This window comes from Brassica napus, chromosome C7 (assembly GCF_020379485.1).
Source record: "Brassica napus cultivar Da-Ae chromosome C7, Da-Ae, whole genome shotgun sequence".
NCBI classification, from domain to species: domain Eukaryota; kingdom Viridiplantae; phylum Streptophyta; class Magnoliopsida; order Brassicales; family Brassicaceae; genus Brassica; species Brassica napus.
Genome location: NC_063450.1, coordinates 50,091,021 through 50,116,499, shown reverse-complemented (window position 1 = coordinate 50,116,499; position 25,479 = coordinate 50,091,021). Strand labels below are relative to the sequence as shown.

Sequence of the window (25,479 nt, the reverse complement as noted above, 5' to 3'; positions counted from 1 at the left end):
AACCCGCGGTTCACCCGCGGTCGACCCAGTGACCCAACAACCCTGTAAGTCGTCCGGTTCAGTGTCCGGGTCAGGTTTAAAAACATTGGTTTCAGGGGAAAACGTTTTTTTTTTTGTGAGAAAACGCGTTTTTGGGTTTTGGCAAGAAAACGCGTTTTTCGGGTTTTGGCGGGAAAGTGCATATTTGGATTTTAGCGGAAAAACGTGTTTTGGGTTTTGACAGAAAAACACATTTTTGCGTTTTAGCGGGATAACACATTTTTGGAATTCTGCGGGAATGTCTTTTTGGATTTCAGCAGGAAAACACGTTTTTGGGTTTTGACGGGAAAATGCAATTTCTCTATCAAAAATATTATATAATAATTATAATATCTAATTAGTTATTTTTATATTTTACTAAGTGTATTTAGATCTTTTGTACTTTTTAGCATCTCAAAATATCGAGATATTCAAGATATTAAAGATGTTGATCAATAGTGTCCAAACGAACAACAATTGAATGCTAAAACAGATGTTTTATCTGTTTAGAACCTAGTATCTAACACTCAATAGAGTGATACACAATCAATGGAATATATACAAGCATGTTTTAAAGGTTGTGGTGCTTTTTAATATTTAGTCTAGTTTGATGCATAAAACAGATGTTTTATCTGTTTTAGGCCAGGGCCGACACATGCAGCGTCTGAATAAATAAACGAACATGGCCTTAAACGGAAAATTTTAGTCAGTTAATCTTAATATAAAAGTTGTAGGGTCCGACTGGTGACCATCCGGGAAACAAGAGGAACGAATAAAAAAGGAATGTACGGGAATAAAATACCAGGAATGAAAAGGAATGGTTATTCCTTATCAAATTTGACAAGGAATAATTTTGTTCTTTAATTCTCTACAAAAAAGGGAATGAAAGGGAATGAGAGGAAATTATTATTCCTTGTGAATGGTAATTTTTTTTAGGAACGTTAGGGAATGCATTATTCCTCGTCGTTCCCTGGTCACCATTCATACCCTAGTGTTTATAAGTCGTATTTCATTTTTTCTCAAGTTACATGTTTATATATGTGCAAGAGTTTTTTTTTTTGCTAAAATTTGGTGTAATATATTAAAAAGGTGGCTAGAGTTTTCTTACAAAGACTCTAGTGCAAACATGTTCCCAATTAAACGAAAATAAACCCCATGATAAAAATCATCTTAATGTAGAATCGTAGATATTCTATGTGGATCCACAAGAAAGCTGGTCTGATTGAGTCCTGACTGTCCAAAATGGGCTGGAGGTCCACGCAAGTTGAAAGAGAAATGGTAGAAATTAGTTGCCCATCCATCCTAATAGAAAAATGCAGAAAAGCTCGAGAGAAACTTGTATGCTGGTTACATATGCTATATATGTAATGGTAACTAGATCTCGACCCGCACAACCGCGTTTATTTTTGTTTTCATTTATTTTTATATAAATATTTTGTTTTTAATTCTAAATTGGTATATATTATAATATATGTGTCTATTAATTTTTAAAACATAATAACTTTACGGTCTATTTTTTTATTGAGTAGATTGTTTCAAACTTTCATATGTATTTGTATCTTCTTATATATATATATTTTCGGATTATTATTTCATTATTAAAATCGTAACTATATATATAAAGATCAGTAAAATATTATTTTATTGTCATATTCAAAGATATTGTAACATTTCACAAATTTAGAAATTTTTTTAAAAAATTAAATTTTTCGCTTCATAGATTTATATTATCGAGTAAATAATTAAGTATTTAGTTTTTGTTTAATTTTTAAAATAAACTATATAGTTTAAAAAAAAAATTCACTGGTTTAAGGTAGTAAAAAATAATCATTGTTAGATAATATGATTTTTGTTATTTTAAGAAAAATCTTTATAATTTTAAAAGTTAACATCGACAAATATTTAAATATTTAACATATGGAAGTATAGTATTACAACATTAAATTATATCTTTTTAATTTATAGTATCTATAAATCCAATAGATCATATATTCTTTAAATCCAATTATTAATAGCCCAATAAAAATTTTTGGTAGACCCAAAATTTAAATAATAAGATTAGAAATTAAATGTAACATGATTTTATAGGAATAAGTCCATTAGATATATTTTTTAAAAAATCATACATGAATCAAAGTTCTGACTTCTGTTTTAATATATAAGATATATAATCCATAGTTTATTTTTATCAAAAACAATATTTCTAAAATGTAAGGAATGTATTTTATAAATATAATTCTATTATAATACTAGAAATTTCCAACAGAAATTTCCAACAGTTCTGAATGTAATCTAGTTTAGGGATAACCGGATAACACGTAACATTGACGAAAGTAGAGTTTAAAACCGAAACAATCATTAAATTATTAGTAGAGATCGATCCAAAAACAGAAAGATGGGTCCGGTCCGGTAACTGTGGCCAGCGGAAGCACTGTCCCTACCTTTCCTTTTCTGGTCCCTCTCACTGTCGAGTTACGTCAATTTCAAGCTTTACTTTCCTCTCAAGATACCATTATTATTATTTTTGTCATTTTCTTCACGTTACCACTCCTTTTTCCCTCGTATTTTGTCTTGTTTTTACTCTGACGATTGTCAGTATAGTAAGGTGAGAGAATTGCTAAGCTGAGAGACATGTTTTTCGTTAGCGAATAATAACATCAGAAAAAAAAAAAAAAAAAAACATCAGAATTGTTATGAGTTTTTTTCCTTGAAAAAGGATTTTCTATCATTTGGCCAAGTTTAATTAATACAGTTAAACTCTACAAATAAAATTGCATTAACAGAAAAATGTGTAACTGCATATTTATCTCTCAAAAGAAATGTTCTCTTATCTCTCCTCAATTTTCTTCTTTTTCAAATTAGTTTTATTAATTTAATCATGAAAAACTCTTCTAGATTGATATGCTGAACACTTGATATTCTATTTGGTTTGATTCAATTCTTTCAGTTTTTCAGTATTTTAAATATTAGAGAAAGAAAATTGTTTAGATAATATAAGTTTTGACAGAGTTTTTTCTGTTAGTTTACCGTAAAATTGATTATTCAATTTCTTTTTGGTTTTGGTTGGTTTAGTTCGGTTCTTGTTTTCATTGTCCATATTTAGAGCATCTCCAACAACCATTTATCTTCTTATTTTTTAAAGGCTTTTGTATTCCAACATCCATTCATCCCTTCAAATTTTAAAGGGGTAAACAGTACACCCTCAAATTTGAAAGGGCACTGTAGCGGTCTTTAAAACATTGTTTATTTTTCACTTTAGTCCTTCTATTTATATATGTTTAATGATTGTGTACTTATTATTTCTTGTTTGGCATTCTACTATTATAACTATATTAGCACTTAAATATTATAATTGTGGTCTTATAAAATTATTTTTAAATAATAATAATATATTGCTGTAAAAAACAAAAAAAAATAAATAATAATATATTAATAAATGTTATATACCAATATATACTAATATTAATAAAAATATAATATAAACATATTATTTCACATAATTTATTTCGAAAATTTTACACAAATATAAAATTATAATACAATCATAATATTTTACATCATAATAAAAGATACATAAACAAAAATATTACACATTAAAATATATCTTACAATACTAATATTCAGGTAAATCCATAAGCTAAAATATTACACATTGAAATATATATTACAATACTAATATTAAGGTAAATTTGGTCTTGAACCTCCAAAATCACCAAAGTATTCTCGATATAAATTTCGAGCATTCTCTTCGGTTTGTTGTTGTTGAGTTCTTTTTTGTATGATTCTTGCTTGTTCAGATCGGATAAACTGGCGAGTGTTAATATCATCAATGGAGTTTAAATTTTCAACATGATTTTATTTTCAGCCTCCATTTCTTTCAGATATGGCATGCCTTTTTCGGAATGCCGGGAATCAACAACGATATTAATGTTCTGAACTCTTCCAATTTATTTTCCAAACTTGCTCAAGGTACCGCTCGAACAACTAATTACACGATTCAAGGTCAAGAATAAAAAATGGGTTATTATTTGGCCGATGGTATTTATCCTAAATGGTCAGCAATTGTTCAAACAATAAGCGATCCCCAAGGGCCAAAGAAAAAATTGTTTGCAGCAAGACAAGAATCATGTCGGAAAGATGTTGAACGAGCTTTTGGAGTTCTACAAGCCAAATTTGCTATCGTCGCAGGATCTTCACGTTATTGGAAAAAAGAGGTATTGCATGATATAACGACTTCATGTATTATATGCATAACATGATAATTGAAGATGAACGAGATATCAACGCACCGATTCGAGATGCAAGACCGGCGCCGCCAATAAAAGTTGAGATGGCCATAAACGAAGATATGCGTTTTCAACAATTTTTAGCACGTAATCTTCGAATAAAAAATAAGGAAGCTCATTAATCACTTAAAATGCTTTGATTGAGCATATTTGGGAGCATTATGGAAATAATCGTATTGATTAGTTTTGCATTATATATATATATATATATTGTAATTTGAATTGTTTATGTTTTATTATTATATGTAATTTTATGTGTTAATGTTTTTATCTTTTATTATAAGTAATTTGATGTTATAATTAAATATGTTTACTAATTATGTCAATACCATATATTAATGAGTTTATTGTTAATTTATAAAATTTTAATGACTATAATGAACTATTACTGAAATTGATGAAAGAATTGTAAAATATAAATTTTTAAGAGAAAAAATTTGAAGGTCACCATTGGAGAATTATCCCTTCAGATTTTTATTTTAAGAGTGGACTCATAAAAAATGAAGGGGCTATTCACTACAAGAAAACAGTGGTATTCTGACGGACATTCCGACGGAAAATGAAATCCTCGGAATATCCCGAGGAATTTCTGAGGAAATTCCGAGGAAACACAAAATTTGGTTTCCTCGGAATATACCGACGGAATCCCGAGGAAATATCAATCCGTCGGAATATTCCGAGGAAATTCTGAGGAAAAATGTGTTCCTCGGAAAACACCGATGAATTCCGAGGAAATATTATAACCGTTGGAGAGCCGTTGGGGGATTTTACAAAATTCCGAGGAAATTCCGACGAACTAGCCGTTGGAGTCGGAATTCCGTCGGAATTTCCTCGGTCTGTTGGCAGGATTTAAACTATAAATACAAGCAGTCATCTTCCTCTTCATTTACTCCATATCTTCATCCTCCCTCTTACTCTATTTACACACGAATTTGATTCATAAAAAATATGTCTTCTTCAAATTATTTTCGTTCGTGGATCGATCGACCTCATTTGGATCGAACACGAGACTGCTTACGGAAGAATACCAACGAGGTATAACCGAATTCATGGGGTTAGTTCACCGACAACCGGAAGCAAAAACAGGTATGTTAAGATGTCCTTGCTCTAATTGTAAAAATAGAAAGGTTATTAAAGAGTGGGATGCTTGGACTCATCTATATTTGAGTGGGTTTACACGAAGTTACAAAATTTGGTATCATCATGGGGAAACTGATTATGAACGTGGTAGTACTAGCGAACCTAGTGTATACCAAGCCCCAAGATAAGAAAATTTGAGTAGATTGAGTGGTCAGTCAGTTTGAATCCTTTGAACATTCTTAAAAGCATGGATGTTGTTGGTTGATCAATGTTTGTGGCTTTTCCATGTTTCACAGCCTGCAGTTGATAGCAGAAAGAATGGTACTCAGATATTAGTTATTTGGTTTATCTAGCAAGGTAAAGTTGAATACGAATTAAAAACTACTCAAAACACAACCAAATAAAACGAAAAAACCATGTAAAAGAAATACGAACTCATAATTAAGAAAAAAATAAAATAAAAACTAAGTTCAAAATTAACCGAAAAAGTTATGGCAGATTCCTAAATGGAACTATGACAAGTACCCTCCCCCAGACTTAGTTTACACAGTCCCTGGTGTGACAACAGAAAATAAGACCATAAAACGTTAGAATAGAAAAGAAAATAAAATAGTGCGGTCGGAAATCAAATGGCAATACTGGCCGGTGATAGCTCCTACTCCTCGTCTCCTGCTCCAGATGTTCCTGCATCTTTGGGTCTCTTGGACCTCTTTCTTACCCTGTGTGTACCACTCGAACCCGAACCAGAGCTGGATGGAGAGTTGTCCCGATGAACTACATCATCCTTTTGGCAACGACACGGCCTGATACGTGAAATGGCAGCCCAGATCTTGTGTAGCATGTCGTTGTTTGTCTTTATGCTCTGATCTCTCCAATGTTGTTGCTGGCGCGAAGTGGCGTTCGGTGGAAGCTCTTGCAGCTTGTACTGGCTGGAGTCTGATGGGAGTAGCTGATGGGGTTGTGAATCATCTGGAATGGCTTGTGCAGCCTCATCTTCTCATTCTTCATCATCCACGGCCTTACCTTTGGTCTAATATTTTGGCGTGAAGAAGGATGGCTTGTCTACTAGTGCGGTAGCAGGGGGTAGGAACTCAACTGCAGCCTCTGAAAGTAGAGCAGTCAGGCCGATCTGAGGCAGGTGGCAGTAGAGTGTTTTCTTCGCTCGGTCCTGGAATACGTAGACGTAAGGACCATACCGATCGATCCTCGAGTGGGGACCAGCTATGAACTCCTTACTTACTAGAGAAATGACATCCAGGTAGTTCCAAGCAATGTTGTTCGATCTGTCTAGTGCTACCTGATGGTTCTCGCAGTCTACACCCACATGTGTAAGGATCTGAGTAATCACTGCACCAAATCCACATGCACTGCTCTTGGATTTGGTTACTTTCCCCTTGTATCCTGCTAAGTTTGCGGCCAGCACCGCTCCCATGTTGAAGGCAGTAGCAGGTGGGAATGTAGAGTTTCCAAATGCCGGTAGCAAATACCTCACACCTTGGTACAGTAGGCACAACTCCCATTGCGTGACTGATGCGGCTGTGGTTGTCCCGTATAGCAATGAGCCAATGAGGCGTGTGGCATATCTCAGTACTGGGTTCCGGATAAGTGACTCCTTTGCCTGAGAAGATCTATAAACCCCTGTGCCAATCGTTTCCCAGAAGTTCAACAGCTCTGAAGTCCAATAAAGACCAGATGTCCTCTCCCCTGCACTCAATCCAAATAGTCCGCAGAGGTCTGTGAAAGATACCTCAAAGTATACTTTCTGCACTTCGAATGCCAGAAAACCTTCCTGATGGCTATCATCGGGATGGCTGACGTATGCGGATGCTATGAACTGGCATACCAACTCCGGATAAGTGGGTTCGTTGAGGTTGCATAGTTGGCCTAGACCCATGTTCTGGAACAACCCTTCAATGTCTGATTTAATTCCCAATATTGTCATTGTCTCAGGACATGCTAGTTGTGTAGCCGAAACGGCTACCTTCTTCATGTTCTTGTAGTGGGTGGTATCAGACTTATCCCACTTCTTTGGCCTTTGCTTCTCTTGCTGAGACGAACCCTCTTCTGGTGTGTTCTTCTTTGCTGATGTTTTCGTGCGCTTCATTCTCTACAAAATAGAATCTTTGAAACAAGTGAGTATGCAGTATATGTTTTTCAAAGCAGCACAATACTAACACGAGTTCAGTAAACACTAGCGACTCAGCTAAGGAACATCAATCCATAATCAGTTCATTCCCCAGGTTCATCATTCCAATATGTATTTCAACAACGATTTGCTCTCAACATGGTTATAATCAATTAAGAACTCAAATCAACATGAAAATGAAAGGCGAAATCGAGTTGTGATAAAAAAAACCAAACTGAAAAAAATTCTCAATCCCTAAATCATCTCAAATCTTGTTCTAAACTCGTTGATCACAGACAATTGTGTTCTATTCCATGTTTAAACATCTGTTTCATGCATATTTGATCAAGGAATCAACACGAAAATAAGAAATTCACAAAACCCAAAAAATTGCTCAAGAACACGAATTGAGAATGTGGAGATTCGCGGAGTATACCTGTCTTAGGGTGAAAACGAGTGTAGGAATCAGGTAGAGCTCAAAAAATCAAGGGGAATAGAGCCCAAAATTGTTCAAATCGGATGATTATAGAGAGAGAAATCGGAGGGGATGAGAGTTCTGAGGTTTTGATCCAAAAAGTTCGTGTTTTGCCTTATAATTTTGTTTCCCGCACACGCATCGATCGATGCGTTTTTGTACAAATACGGATCGATCGATGCGTTTAAAAAAAGGCTCCCGAGATTTTGTTCGATCCATCGATGGGATAATCTAATCGATCGATCACATTGTTACGCTTTGGTCCATCTTAGTGATCGATCGATGCGTTTTCGGACATATATCCATCGATCGATCCGTTTATTAAAAAACTTACAAGATTTTCCGAGGACATTCCGAGGAACGCTTGAGATTCTTGATCGATCGATGGGATAATCTAATCGATCGATCACATTGTTATGCATTGGTCCATCTTAGTGATCGATCGATGCGTTTTTGGATATATATACATCGATCGATCCGTTTATAAAAAAACTTACGAGATTTTGTTCTCGATCGATCACATTGTTACCCCAAACCCTGTTTCCTCGAAAAAGCCTCGGAATATTCCGAGGAAATTCCGAGGAACACCTGATATACTCTATCGATCGATGCGTTTTGTTACATATATCCATCGATCGATCCGTTTAAAAAAATTGACGTATTGAAACCCCAAACACTAGTTCCTCGGAATATTCCGACGGAATTCTGAGGAAGAAAAGGGTTTCCTCGGAATTCCCTCGGAATAATCCGAGGAAATTCCGAGGAAATAGGGTTTTTAAACCGAAAACAACGCTTTGCGGTTTGAATAACACCTATATAACCCTTATTAAGTGTCTTACGTTCATTATGAAGTCAAAAATTTGTTCCTTACCGTATAGTTAACACTTTTCCGATTGTATGAACGAAATCCCACAACATAAGAGAAACACTTATACCTTTTAATGAACGGTAAAGTGAATACTTTCAATTAGTTTTGAAATTTGTTATTTCATGGTTTATGCTCATCTATACAAAGAATCCTCAATGGTATGCAGTACAATTGTATAAGAAATGAAATACGGCAAAAAAAATTGATGTTTTGAAACCCCAAACACTAGTTCCTATTTTACTATCCGTCGGAATTTCCTCGGAATATTTTCATTTTACCGGGCAAATATTTCGCGAAAATTGAAATTAGAATTCCGACGGAATTCCGACGGATAATGTCCGTCGGACCCCAGGGTTTTATAACCACGAGCCCCTTCTTCTTCCTCATTTCTCTCTTCTTCCTCTGCGCGACTCCTCACTTCTCTCCGGCGATTTCTCCCTGAAATCCGACGATATCTCCGGCGATCTCCCCCTTCTCTTACACAAATCATGTAAGGACCCTATACCACTCTCTTAGGTTCTATTTGTTAGGTTTTTGTGTAGTTTTGATAGATTTTTGTTAGGGTGATTGGTTAGGATTGTGATTTGGTTGTATAATAGGTTTAGAATTGTGATTTGGTTGAATAATTTGTTTTGTTGAATTGATTTAGAATTTTTTTATAATTTTTTTATATTTTTTGTATTTATAAAATCGATTTTTGTATATAAAATCGATTTTTGTATTTTACAAAACGATTTTTCTATATAAATTCCATTTTTTGGATTTCACAAAATCTTTTTTGTATATAAATTCGATTTTTTGGATTTTACAAAACATTTTTATTATCTATAAAACTTTTTTTGTGATTAAAAACTATTATTTGGGATTTAAAAATATTTTTAATATATATATATATTATTAAAACTATTTTTTGTAATTATTAAACTATTTTTTATTTATTAAAACTATTTTTTTATTAGAACTATTTTTTATATATTTATTGAATATTTTTAATATCTATAAATCTTTTTTTGTGATTAAATTATTTGGGACGTTTGGTCGGTTTGGGTCGTCGCACCCGGTCGGTTCCTCCTTCTTCTGCACCACCGCCCTTTGTTGATTCAGAAGTACTTACGGCTCAGTTGAATGACAAGGATGATCGCATATCTTTGTTGGAGACCCGGATGACGGCTCAACAGGTGGGCTATGAGGCACAGAGGAGGCTGAACCAGCAAATGATGGAGATGATGCAGAGGATGTACCCGAACGAGGTGTTCCCAGACGTGCCAGACCCGTAGTTTTTTTTTTCCCAAAAACTCGGAATGTTTTATTTTTATTTGTGAAACTTTGAATATTAATTAATATGATTTCAATTTTAATTTTAATTTTATATTTTCGAATTTAAATTTCAAAAATTTTATTTTAAAAAAAAAATTAATATTTTTTACATTCCGAGAAAATTAATTATATTTTCTACTCGATCGATCGATGCGTTTTTGGACATATATCCATCGATCGATCTGTTTATAAAAAACGTTCGGAATATACCGAGGGACACCTTTCCCTCGGTATATTTCGAACGTTTTTTTATAAACGGATCGATCGATGGATATATGTCCAAAAACGCATCGATCGATGAACTTCCGAGGAAATATCCCGACGAAGTTCTTCCTCGGTATATTCCGAGGAGATTTGCGACAAACTAGTGATCCTCGGAATTTCCTCGGAAATTTGTTTCCTCGGAATTCCGTCGGAAAATTCCGAGGGATTTCCGAGGAAAGAAGAAATTCCGAGGAATTATTTCCGAAGACTTGTTTCGTCGATATGTCGTCGGAATAACGTTATTCCGACGAAATTCCGACGATTTTTTTCCTTAGTATCCTTGTTGTTTCCTTGTAGTGATTGGAGATTTTCTTACTCGCAATGATATTCTAAAGAGAGATACTACCTTTTGGATTTATAGTAAGAATAGAAAATCTTGTAAGTTTGATCGAACGTCCGGCTTTAAATACTCGCGCCCACGTGATTTAGGTTTAGACCACAAGTTTTTTCATAGATATTATTTTTGATTTCAGATATTTTATCGATATACTTTGAGACTGAGAGTGATGTTTAATTTGCTGTTGTATCTGTCTGATCCTTTGGCTCAGACGAAGCTATGCATTGTTACATGCTTGCATTCGATGGTGGTCAATTATTTACTCAATTCATCTTACGCTAACTATATTATTATATGCGTTAAAAACTAACTATATTATTATATTATACAACTTTAGTACTTTAAGAAGCATCTGACTAGACCATGTTTATTGCAGGTCTCTTAGTTTGAATCTCTTAACGTAATATAAGATACAGTTTCTTAGCTTTTTAGTTAAAAGCTAAAAGACCGTATCTTATATTGCACTAAGAGACCCAACCTAAGAGACCTGCAATAAACATGTTAAGAGAGACACAATCGAATATTATATTAAAAAAAAAAAAACATCTGACTGAAGATAAAAGAGACACAATCGAATATTATATTTTTATTTGAACTTGAGAACTAATCATCATCGTGTACTTAATAAATTGTTCTTTTCCTACTCCAAATTAGACCAGTATCAAAATAATAGAAAATAAGTTATCTTATATTTTCGATTGAAAAGAGAGAACAAAAAGAACTAGGGCAACTTCAAACGAGATATTTCATCTCTCTTTTTTCCACTGAAAAATAAAAAGAGAGATAGATGGAAGAAAACTCTTTTTTTTCAATATACAGTAAAATCACTTGTTACTCTGTGAATGTGTGAATGATTTGATCTTTTAAATTTATAATTTAGTTGAACCAATAAGCTCTATTGATATTATATTCGTGAAAAGTTTTTTCTTTTGAGTAGTTTCCGTCGGAGCTGCACCTATTCTCCTTTTTAATCTCTTTCACTTAGAACAAGAGCAACTTCAGACGAGATATTTCATGTAGGTTTCTTTCCTTTGAGGAGACATAAAAGAAAGAGAGATAGAAATGTTTTGAAAGAAAAGTCTTTGTTTTTTCTTCTTCTCACTATACAATTAAATCACCTGTTTTCTTCTCTGTGAATGTGCGAATGATTTGATCTTTTAAATTCAAAATTTTAATTAAATAAATTATCTATATTAATATTATATAAGTAAAAAAAATTAAGTACTTTCTGTTAATCTTCTATCACTTAGAAGTTAGAACTAGAAGTAATTACATTTGATTTGAAATAGCGTCATTGGATTAATGGAAAGTCTATTGCATGCCACGAAAGAACATTAATATTTTGTCTTTATGACTGTGCTAATTGATTTCAGTAAGGTTTCGCTCTTTCACCATATATATTCTTCGATTGTTTTTCGTGTGGATGTTTTGTCACGTTTGTTTGGATTATCCTAAATGTTCTATATATATATAGATATTTGTTTTTCATTAGCCTAAGAACGATGTTGGTTAGACACAAATATTCTTTTATATGATGCTTTGTAATTGAACTTTCATTTATTAGACCTATACAGTATATAAGAAGTAAAGAAAAAAAATCTGTAATCATAACACTCCAACGAGAGTTATCATTATATCAAGTTGTTGGATACTTGAAACCATAATCGTTGAAATGTTAAGCCTTATAGGAATAGTTGTGTCGAGGAAAAAAACACATATAGAGGATATTCAAATATCAATAAAAATAAAATCATGAAGATTGTTGAAAAAAACCACAGAAGCACTTAAAATATCAAGGAAAAAAATAATATCACTAGACGGAAAAAAAAAAACAAGGAAAAAAACAAAAAGAGAGCACAAAAAATATCTTCTTTGCAGATCGATTGTGTCCATTATTTTCTAGACGGTTGACAAAAAATGCCCATTTTTGTTTATTCATGGAATTTAATAGTTACATACCGGTTGCCCTACACAACACAAAACAGCCACACACTCGCACAAATTTAAAAAATAATTAATAAAATTATAGTATTTGATAACGAGTGAAGAGTCAAAAGTCCTTTCACAGAACACGTGTAATATTATTAGTGAATAAAAACAGCGCATACACAAGCCGTGGGATCGCTTAGCTGTGTCATATCCACGTGTCATTCCAGGAACCAGAAACTCCGTGTTCGCCTCTATTTCCAAAGGCCTATAAACACCAACTCTCACTCCCAGCTTTTTATCGAACTACAAAGTTTAGAATCCACCTGAGAGATAAATTAAACATTTATCAAACCAACGAAACATAGATCTTTGTACTTACTATACTTCACCTTATCCAGTTTTATTTTTTTATTTATAAAGAGTTTTCAACAATGACCTCATTTTCTACCTTTTCTGAACTGTTGGGCTCCGAGCATGAGTCTCCGGTTACATTAGGCGAAGAGTATTGTCCGAAGCTGGCCGCAAGCTGTCCGAAGAAACCAGCCGGCCGGAAGAAGTTTCGAGAGACGCGTCACCCAGTTTACAGAGGAGTTCGTCTGAGAAACTCAGGTAAGTGGGTGTGTGAAGTGAGGGAGCCAAACAAGAAATCTAGGATTTGGCTCGGTACTTTCCTAACAGCCGAGATCGCAGCCCGTGCTCACGACGTCGCCGCCATAGCCCTCCGCGGCAAATCAGCTTGTCTCAATTTTGCCGACTCCGCTTGGCGGCTCCGTATCCCGGAGACAACATGCCCCAAGGAGATTCAGAAGGCGGCTGCTGAAGCCGCGGTGGCTTTTAAGGCTGAGATAAATAATACGACGGCGGATCATGGCATTGACGTGGAGGAGACGATCGTTGAGGCTATTTTCACGGAGGAAAACAACGATGGTTTTTATATGGACGAGGAGGAGTCCATGTTCGGGATGCCGGCCTTGTTGGCTAGTATGGCTGAAGGAATGCTTTTGCCGCCTCCGTCCGTACAATTCGGACATACCTATGACTTTGACGGAGATGCTGACGTGTCCCTTTGGAGTTATTAGTACAAAGATTTTTTATTTCCATTTTTGGTATAATACTTCTTTTTGATTTTCGGATTCTACCTTTTTATGGGTATCATTTTTTTTTTAGGTAACGTGGAAGCTGAGTGTAAATGTTTGAACAATTGTGTTATAAAATGCTAGTATTTTTGTGTGCAGCATAATCATCTTATTCTTTTGTCAAAAAAAAAAAGCATAATCATCTTATTGGCTCTCCTATGCAAGAAAGAAATTTCAGTTTGATGACTTTGAACCAACAAAAAAAATTCTGACTTCCGAGACATCTAAAAATAATAAAAGTTTATCTCATCTGGTTTTTTTTTTTTTTTTCCATCTATTATTATTGATGGGTCAAAACCCAGAAACCAAACATGACAAATGCCCAAAGGGCAAACTAAAAAACCGTTATGGGTCAAAGCCCAAACAAACATTAAACCGAACCCGGCGCCCCAAAAACCCGAGGCCACAAATCCAACATCCGAAGCCCACTAGGCTTTCCCCATGCACGTGTCATCCTGTTAACAGAACCAAAACACGTGTTGGACTCCTCACCGATGAGGAACACGTGTTGACGACACCTCCATCTCCCCTATATCGAGATTCATCACCGGAGCCACCGGTGTTCACCGAAGATACACCGGAAAGAACCCCTCACCATGAATCTAACGACCCAAACGAAACCTCCTTCAACGGCGATCAAACTCCGCCCTCAAATCCACCAAATCCTTAAAGAGGCCGATCAATAGAGCAGCCTCGAAGAAGAACGAACCATAGATCTAAGCTTCCATAAAACAATCGTCTACGATCGATCCAAGAACAACCAACATGGAGTCTTCAGTCGAGAGTCGATTGAGCAAAGAGAGAACAAAAGCATAGATCGGAAACCGGTAAAAGCCGGCGAAAAACGATGCTGTCAAAGCCACCGCTTCCCGAAGACGAAAGCCGACAAACCGATGCTGGCGGAGCCACCAATCCTCGGAACCCAAAGCTGGCGACGACGGTGTAGAGAAATCACCGACTCCCAGAAATCAAATCTATAACACGGAGTTAGAGAAACTCCGACTGAAGTTCATCTCATCCTTCCTTTGTGTCGGATCGAGGAGAGAGGACAGAGCTAAAGGAGAGAGAACAGGGATCTTACTTTTCTTGGAACTTATCTCATCTGGTTATCATTGCAGATGTTCAATAGTTGGTAAATATTAAATAGGAAAAGTCCAGGCAATTCGATATTTTTTGTGAATACCAACTACCAAGTCATGAATACTACTTCATGTAGAAACTATATGGAACACTTCGGTTATTACTTTTTAGCAAAATTTATGGGGTATCTAATGAAGAGTCAAAGCATGTGGCATTATTATGGATAGCAGAAAGAAAAAAAGGGATGCCTCGTGGTAATCTTAGCAGATATCAAAAGTTAGGTACACTTAAAAATATCATTGTTTTGTGTGTGTGAATAGAACAAGTATATGCATTACATAAATAAATAAGTTCCAAAACTTTTTTGTAAATAGCAAGGTATTAGACAATTTTTTAAAAATTTTTTTATTTCAAATAGAAAATGATATGTGAAGTACTTAGAGCATCCAAAATATCTAACCATATACAGTATAGTACTACTATTTATAACAATTTAATTATTTGATTATATTTTAAATGAAATAAAAGTTTATTAAATTATAGAATGACGTGTAATGAGTATCCCGAATTTTTTTTGTTGAATATCTCAAATGACCCTTCTGACTTTTTTACATATTCTTTCTTTTTGTAATATTTTTTAATTGTTTTAATGTTGAGAACCTCTGTAATAGATTTCTATTGAGGGTGTTCTTAGGTAATTGAAAAAGTGTCGGGTGCTTAATTAAATAGTAAAAAATTTGAGGCCATTTGGTAGATAATACAAAACTTGGGTACATTTTCAAATAGCAGAAGTTGCAAAATATCTCTGAGCACTTCCGTAAGTGGTAAACGTCTTGATGACAGCTAAAGACTACAGTCGATGCATGCTACTACTTATATCGCTCGACTTTTAAAAGCATAACCCGATAAACGAAACGGGGGTTAACACATCACATCATATGATCATATCCATACCCCAAACCTTTTCTTTGAAGGAAAATAAACTCCACATCTTCACGAATCAAGTGCTCATCGTGTATTTGTTATTGACAAAAAGTTCCTGAGACATCTAAATAAAAAAGTTTAGTTACTAGCAAAAGCTGTGTGCATTATTATCATATTATGGATAACAGATATATGGGAACTTCTATGAATAGATAAAGACTTGAAGCCGAATATCAAAACTTTTGGATTCTGTTTGTGAATAGTAAAAGTATGGGCACTAAAACATAAGTAGTTTCAGCTGTTTTTTGTAAATAACAAAAGTACTAGGCACTTAAATAAATTAAAAGTTCAAATACTTCAGTAGATAGCAGAAAACGCTCTGAAGTACTTTGGTAATAGAAAATTATGGTACATTTTCAAATAGTAAAAGTTGCAGATATTTTGTTTTTGCATAGCAAAAGATCTCTCTGCATACCCGTGAGTGGTATAAGTTTGATGACAACTGAAGACTAAAACTGTTGGTACTATTTTAGATCTTTTAATGCAAACCACGAAAACAAAACGTGGGTTCACATATCACATCGAATCAATAATCCAAACCTTTTCTCGGGAGTAATTTTACAAAAACAAGTTAGCAGGAAAATAAAACTTCATATACAGTGAGAATGTTTAGGAGACCTAAGGCAAGTTTTTTTAAAAAAAAATTATTTACAACTATAATGAAATTTTTTTTCTAATACAATATATCATCTTCACCAAATACACGAGTCTAAAACTGTAAAGATAAATTTATTACGTAAATATGCTTTAATTATATCATATAAGTAGTTGAATTCAGAAGGTGAGTTAGTCAAATTCTCGCGAAAGAATTGTTACGAAGATAGAAAAACCACTAGACTAAAAACTATTTTAATTTTGGGGCCCCAAATAAAATTATACTAATCAGAGCATGAGGTGAATGTCTTTATTAATACACCGTAGACACGGCTTTGTTCATACATCATGGAATCAATTGCCCATATATATATTTGTTAGTATTCTATGAAAAATATTTCTCCTAACTAAGAAAACAAAAGTAAATTAGATTACTGACATAATTATATTAGTGTGACAAGCTTTATGTACTTGTCAATGATAGATCAATATATACAAATGTATACACAAGCTTTAAGCTTTTGATACTCACTGGTGTAGGAGTGGACTCTTTAGGGTCTGGGAACGGGGTCACGTCGGGAGCTTATGTTCTTTAGCCTCCTTTATATATAGAGGTAATGTCATTTTTGACGTGTGGAAATTTATGTCTCGTGTTCTCTTTTTTGTTTTTTCCAACTGGTTGATTTTTATTAATGGACGGGCCAAGCCCAAAATAAAAGCCGAAAGGCCCAAATACCTAAAAGAAGGCCGAAAGCCCACAACCCAGAAAACAACGAGACTCCTTAAACGGGCCTACGGCCCAACCAAACTACCCGGTCACACGGAGCCCAAACACGCGCTTGAAGAAGACCCAATGCTAGATACGTGGAAGCATCTCAACCATAAGAGCAAATGCGTCTCCACCGCCTCGACTTAACCATCTCCGCCCCGGCACAACACCGGAACCACATCACCCCCACTTACTTCCGTCGGAGCTCAGAACCTGACGAGCCTCCGCCGAAATCATAACTGTTCTTTCAACTCTATCTACCCGTCGGAGAGCATCATCACTCTTCGAGAGCTCATCCGACAAGGCCAGCGCTTCAAGCGCTTTAGCTCTAGAGCGACATGCAAGAAACCACCCGATTCACAAACTAAACCCCGAAAAAACTCCAGGACCACATCTAAAGACCTAAACCGGCAAGGAGAAGCTATGGTAGCCTTAACCTTCCAGGAACTAAAGCCGACGAAGGCGAAGCCAGAAAACTCCCACCTTGCGGAAACAAAGGCCGGCGGCGACGGATCTGTGGAAGCCTCCATCTCCCCGGGAACAACAACTGAACTCACGAGCCGACTGCCGCTTCGATTAACCGTTCTTCACCCCTCACCACGGATCCAGAGAAAACAGCATCGCCGCCGTAGGGAGCACCGTACAAGCCGATCCTTCCTTGACGCAAAACCCTAGCCCAGAGCCGTCAGCATGTCGGGGGAATCGGTAGATCGAAGCCCACAACGGAGATCCTTGACTTAACCGAAAAACGGTGAACCACCGACGCCGGCGCGCGCGCGGACGCGCCACCGGTCGTCGGGGAACACCGACGCTTTTCTCTCTCTTTTTATTTTGCTGCCTGCCGTTTTTTTCAAAAACCCGTCTCGTGTTCTCTATAACCACCATATTCACAAGAATGAAAACAAAACAAAGAATAAACCTTTTTTTTTGCCATGCATGATCTGACTTTCATATCCACTATTAAATTTTTCTTCTTGCATTCAGTTTGGCAAGGGGAGATCCACTATTTTTTAACTACTTAGTCGACTTTTTTTTTAACCACAACTTCTAGCGTTTTGTTGCTGTCATTTAATATTTACCAGATGCTCCAGTTGCATCTAAATCTTTCATTTTTTGGAGTTATGTTCCTCTCCGGAGAGTTGCACTTCTCAAAACCTATAAGGCCTACCTCAAGGTCAGTTTATGGTCCTAAATTTCCCTCGGCTCTAGTTCACTAAGTAGTACTTATTCGAGAAGTTTATGAAGTTTAAGGTGAGGAGATTTTCCGTAGAACGATGTTTCTATAAGATCGTCTATGAGTTCCTAAAGGGGGTTAGAACTCTTCTTTTTGAGTTATTGTGTGCTTTCGGGGGAATGTGTGAGTTTAGTTACTTTTTTACACATACCTTTTTTTTATCAACTCCTACACGTACCTTCTTTTCGAAGATATTAGAGCAAGATTAATGGGGGGTTCTTAGGTTGGGGTTCTTAGCGAAATATAATAAACCGTCTCTTAACTTTTAACTAAAAAAACTAAGAATCTGCTTTTAAAAATCCCCCATTAATCATGTTCTTACTCCCTATTATAGAAAAACTCGCATGCTTTTTCTCACGGGTGGGCTCATATCTCCATTTTGCACTTATGTTAGCCGCTCTTCTATCAATCATGTATCACAAGTGGAAATAGTCCATACATATGAAATGAGTCCCAACAATACATAGACTACTTCTGATTCTGAAAAGTACCTTCGAAAAGTTTTAGATGATCCTCACATCTTCAAATTGACTCTTCGGATGGGTGTCAACGCGAACGACATTAAAAATTATTTGTCATTAGAAGTTTCCAAAAGTAGAGTATAAACCGAAATAACCGTTTTTAGCAAACCGTGAATTTAATAGAAACCCACACGGTTAATCCAAAACAAGAAAGATGGGTCCTAACAATAGAGCTCGTGGGCACGTTAAAATATCTTAGCACCGTGGCTTTTTTTTTTGATCGAAATGCACCGTGGCTTAACAGCGTAAAACACTATTATCCCTACCACTGGTCCCCTAGGTGGTTCCACCGTCAGTTCCGTACAATATATGACATGTGCCACATCACTTTCAAGCTTTACTTTCCTTTTAAGAAAAACATATTATTTGTGTAATTTTATCGGTAGCCAAGCGTACTCTTTTTATGTTATACAGTGTTTTATACGGATTTATATAATTCGGGCGAATAATAGCGTTTATGCAGACATTATGCTGTCTACGCGGATGCCTAAACAAATTTTAAGCATTAATATTCAAAAAAATAAACTATTAATATTATTTTTATATTTTATTAATGTTATTATTTATATTACTTTTACTTATTGTATGTATTTATATGATTGTAGATATTAGTATAATTGTTGTAAAATATCATCTTTATATATTTTAATTGACTTTAATTTTTATAATTTAAAACTATTTATATATGTTAAACTATATACTTATACATAAAATTAGATTTAAAATATATTTATGTTCAGTTTTTTCAAAAATAACATATATATATATTAATCTTATACTTATATTTCGTGTAAAAATATATATTCGTATATATCCCGTTTAGGCGTGACGGTTAGATGCTATACAATCATTTAACGCGTAATGAACGCTTAGCGCGTTTTAGAACAATGAATTTTATTCACATCACCACTACTCCTCCCCCCCCCCCCCCCACCATTTGTGTAATTTTATCGGTAGCCAAGCGTACTCTTTTTATGTTATACAGTGTTTTATACGGATTTATATAGTTCGGGCGAATAATAGCGTTTATGCAGACATTATGCGGTCTACGCGGATGCCTAAACAAATTTTAAGCATTAATATTCAAAAAAATAAACTATTAATATTATTTTATATTTTATTAATGTTATTATTTATATTACTTTTACTTATTGTATGTATTTATATGATTGTAGATATTAGTATAATTGTTGTAAAATATCATCTTTATATATTTTAATTGACTTTAATTTTTATAATTTAAAACTATTTATATATGTTAAACTATATACTTATACATAAAATTAGATTTAAAATATATTTATGTTCAGTTTTTTCAAAAATAACATATATATATATTAATCTTATACTTATATTTCGTGTAAAAATATATATTCGTATATATCCCGTTTAGGCGTGACGGTTAGATGCTATACAATCATTTAACGCGTAATGAACGCTTAGCGCGTTTTAGAACAATGAATTTTATTCACATCACCACTACTCCTCCCCCCCCCCCCCCCCCCCCCACCATTTGTGTCGTCTTGTTTTTCTCCCAATATGTCAATATTAACGTGAGAGAGTTGAGACTGACTAGCAACGAGAGAGACGTTTATTTTTGTCAGCGAATATCTGGTAGGAAGATACTCTATTAAGATATTATTTTTGGTTTTGGTTGTGAAGATAGTAATTTTTCTTTTTTGCTTTTTTGAAAATAGTAATCTTGTGGGTCATATTTCTTTAGGTCCTCCTTGATATTAAAAATTCCACACTCAAGTACTCAACCCCTAAACTTGAAACATTGTTTCCTACATAACATAAAGCAAAATATGAGATGCATAGAGGAAGTTGAGAAAACTGAAAGCGTTCTAAAAGACGATCCCAAAATACGATTCTTTATGCATCACGGATTCACGTAAAGCATACACTGAGCCATCAATCAAATGAAAATTTCCAAAGCGAACAGATTTTAGAGTTAACGGTGCATTAAATGTCAAATGTTACATTTAGGCGTCGAGTTTTACCATTACAGGGTAAATCTGGGAATAGATGGCTTCACCGTCCAACAAAGGCGAACCGATCACCACTTTTTTTTGCCACGGTGGCCCATTTTTCTGATGTTGCTTGAAACCCCATGCAAAGACATTTTCAAGCTCAAAACCTTAGCACAATAACCGAACTATTTGGTTGTATAAACGAATAGTCATGAATGTAAATCATTTGGATGCAGCATCTAAATAAAGATGCATGTTAAATGGACAAACGAACAACTTTTTAGTACCATACACATAAAAAAAGAAAAACAAAAAGTCTTCCATTCTTTTTTCTTGGTCGAAAATCTTCCATTCATCTTTGATTCCTTCAAGTTGCTTAAAATCCCATGCAAAAAAAAAAATCTCCCTCTCACTCAATGGCCTTCTACTTCCTCATCCTCATCATCATCAAGTTCCTTATAATCCCTTCCATCATCTCAAATATCACTCTCACTCGCAGTTTCCCGTTCCGGTTTCGTTTCCACACTGAAAGAAGACATTCGATGGCCATGTACCGCCAATCATCAGAAGACCAAGCAATATTACACCAGTGCTTTCATCATTCCCGAACATGCGTTACACTTTGCATAATCTGAAGAGACTAGTACTGCAACTGGCCCGCCCATTGCTCTGCTTTTCTTGACTCCATCTCAACACCTCCCATGCCTCGTGTCAGCAGATCGCAATGGTAACTCAGCTGTCTATCCGGGTCCTGGTAAAAAATGAGAGTAAGCTATCTTCAACGAGCTCGTAGCCAGCTGAATAAGCACGAACCGCCACTACAAGAAAACATGGATTTCCCTACTGAATTTAGTGACTACATCAGCAGTCGCTAAATATACCATCTGAATACCTACTTTTTAGCTACTGATTTGCGACCAATCTAAATCCGTTACTAGTTGGTCGCTACTTTACGACTACTAAACTTAGTCCTTATTCAGTCGGTAATTTGCGACTATTTACCTACTTATACTAGGTCGCTATATTTTTGTCGGCCATCAGTCGCAAAATACCGTTACAAAACACGTGGAAATCGTTACTGAGTTTAGTACACCGGTTTTTGACGACTGGTAGCAAAATAGTAGCAAAACAGTTGGTAAATATTCTATATATAGATGAAAACCGACACATTTCATATCTCATCACCCGTGTAAGAATCATATCCTTAAAAAATTTCGAGAAAAAAAATTGTGAACAACAATGACGAGCAATTATAACAACTATATTAATTTTCGTGCTTGGATGTACAAGAGGATTGATGAAGAAACGGGAAATTTCTCTAGAGATTTTGTCGCGGGGTAGAAGAATTCATGACGTTTGCAAATAGTCAGGAATTAACGCAGAGCAATGGTGGTAAGTTCTTTTGCCCTTGTAGTATTTGCAGAAACGAAAAATTTCTCTCGGGGCAGAAAATCTTGGAACATATATATAGTAGAGGATTTATGGAAGATTATTATGTTTGGTACAACCATGGAGAAGAAATCGACATGGGATTAGGAACGAGTTATGTTGATCCGACACATTTAAGTGGTAGTGAAGAAGTTGGTAATTTAGTAGAAGATAGATATGTGGAAATGGTGAATGATGCATTTCGTGATAATTTGAATTATGATAATTATCAACAGGATGATAGTTATCAATATGTTATGATATATAGTATTGAAACATTAATTTTATGGTGTGTTTTTTTATAAAAAAAATGTATTTAGCTAACTAATCCCACCTAAACCATAAGTAACCCGCCTATACTAAACCCAAAAATTTAACTAATCCCGCGTATAAACCCAAAATTCAGTAAGAGCATCTCCAATGTATTACTCTATTTTCCACTCCAAAATAGAGTAACTCCAAAATGAAGTTAGTTTTGCTCCAATGTATTACTCCATTTCCTACTCCAAAATAGAATATTTTTAATATATTATGTTTTATGTTAATAAAAAATTAGTAATATCATCTTTCATTTATACTATTTGCAAAATAGTCCATTTTTATATGTATGATCTTTTATATTTTATATCATATATCTTTTGTATGGTGCTTATCTTTTATTTTTTATATGTATGGTCTTTTATGTTTTATATTATATATATTTTGTTACATAAAATAGTTCATTAGATGGATATTTATATAATTAAGAAATATTAACAGTAATTTTTATAATATATATAGTAAAATAATATTTACATATTTATTTATAATAATATTAATTTTATTAAAAACGAAAATATTTAAATATGGAAGATCATTTTATAAATAAAAAATTCCAACTCCATTTTGGAGTAATGAGTTGGTTTACTCCATATTTGGAGTAATCATATCTATTACTCTATTTTAGAGTGAGTTTTGGAGTGGGGTTGGAGATGATTTTACTGCAAAATGGAGTTTGGAGTGGGTTTTGGAGTAGGGTTAAAGATGCCTTAAAACCAATAATTTTTGGCCCATTTAATTAGATTTATTTACTAATCATCGGCAACCCAAATCACTCTCTAACTCTCTCGATCTCGACCTCTCACTCCGGCGATGGGTGGAAAGAGGAAGCGCAAACTCGTGGCACCGGGGTTCGTCGATTAATAAAACACCAAGACCATTACCGACTCAGTATGACTTCGTCTCTAAGGCGACGACGTCGAGTACCTCAGTCTTCGGGCGGTGAAGGTACTTCATATCCTCAACCTGGGCGGAGACGATCTCAATCTCCTCCACTTGAAGAATCTCAATCGTCTCCACTTCATGGAGCTTCATCGCCTCACAGTTCTCAAGCACAGGAGACCCAGTTGAACCTGATCTCTCGGAGGACGTGATGGATGTATTAAACTGCATGCTAGCCCAACCAGGCCGAGAGGAGTTCACAACGGTCCTGTCTCCCAAACTCGAGCCTGGTACAACATGCTATGGTTGCTCTACTTTGTGTCTGTTTTCTTTTTTATTCTTTCTGTCTGTTGTGTGAGTATTATACTAGTGTCTTCTCACTGCTTGTTTGAGTTTGAGTTTGCTGATTGAGAGTCTCTATTTTTTTCATCTTGTGTTGTAGGTTTGGTTATGACAAGTCCAGCTCGACCCGTAAGATAACCAAGATTATGAAAAAGAAGTTTAATAAGCCTTTCTATAGCTGGACCTGTGTGCCTAGAGACAGACAAGAAGGATACTTGGTTGAATTTGCGGTAACCTTCTCTATCTTTTACATTCACTTTATAGTTCTTTCTGTTGTGAAAGAAAAAAAAATATCGGCAAGTAAAGTATGCAAAATGAAACTAGGTGGAACAAAGAACACTGAAACATATATAATTATTTATTTGTATGTAATACATACTCACTAGGATCATACCTTGTCGACGGTTTAAGACCTCTCTCGGATCTTCTAACAATAGTAGGTTGGTTCGCAGCAGCTGGTGTCTCACCATGATCGTCACCATGATCACCACTACCATCTTCATGTGCGGGAGCATCTGCACTGGGTGCATTATCCTGAACCTCAACCTCAACCTCACCGTGAACCGATGTAGAAGGAGTAGCCTCTGTATCGATCAAACCCTCAAAAAACCGAGTTGGCTTTTTGGACTTGTCAATGTCCTTAATCGTTGGATCTTCCATAAACACAACATCTATGCTCCTTACGAGCTTCCTCTCAACGGGATTATAAAATCTGTACCCAAACTCATCATGACCATAACCGATGAACACACACTGCCGTGACTTCATCTCAAGCTTCGATCTATCAACCTTGGGAATATGAACAAATGCCTTACACCCAAAGACCCTCAAGTGACTGTAAGAAACATCCTTACCAGTCCAAACCCTCTCTGGAACATCACCATCCAATGGAGCACTTGGTGACAAATTCAGCACATGAACCACCGTGTTCAAAGCTTCTGCCCAGAAAGTCATCGATAAGCCTGACTGTGAGACCAAACATCTCATCCTCTCGACAATCGTCCGATTCATCCTTTCAGCCAACCCATTCAATTGTGGAGTATGAGGTGGCGTGAACTGATGCCTTATTCCATGCTCTTTGCAATAAGCATCAAATGGTCCAAGATACTCTCCACCATTATCACTGCGGATACACTTCAGCTTCTTCCCCGTTTGTCTCTCAACCAATGCTACAAAGTGCTTGAAATATCCCAACACTTGATCCTTCGTCCTCATAGGAAATACCCACGACTTCCTTGAATGATCATCAATAAAACTCACAAAATATGATGCGCCGCCAAGAGATCTTGTCTTCATTGGACCACACACATCTGAGTGTACCCAATCCAGTACCTCGGGTTTCCTAGAAGGTGCGGAAGACTTGAAAGATACCCTGTGTTGTTTTCCCGCAAAGCAATGCGAACACTTCTGTAGGTGCAAACCAGAGATTCCTGGAATCACCTCATTCTTAGACAACACAGCCATTCCCTTCTCACTCATGTGACCGAGTCTCTTATGCCATAACTCCATGGCATTATCA

The 25,479-nt window shown here is 35.4% G+C and overlaps 1 protein-coding gene across 1 annotated transcript; it reads left to right on the top strand.

The window, feature by feature from the left end:
- Positions 1 to 13,130: 13,130 nt before the first annotated feature.
- Positions 13,131 to 13,777, top strand: LOC106409067 (dehydration-responsive element-binding protein 1C-like). The gene is given in 1 exon segment (NM_001315935.1): positions 13,131 to 13,777. A coding segment is annotated over 1 exon segment (647 nt).
- The last annotated feature ends 11,702 nt before the right edge of the window (positions 13,778 to 25,479 follow it).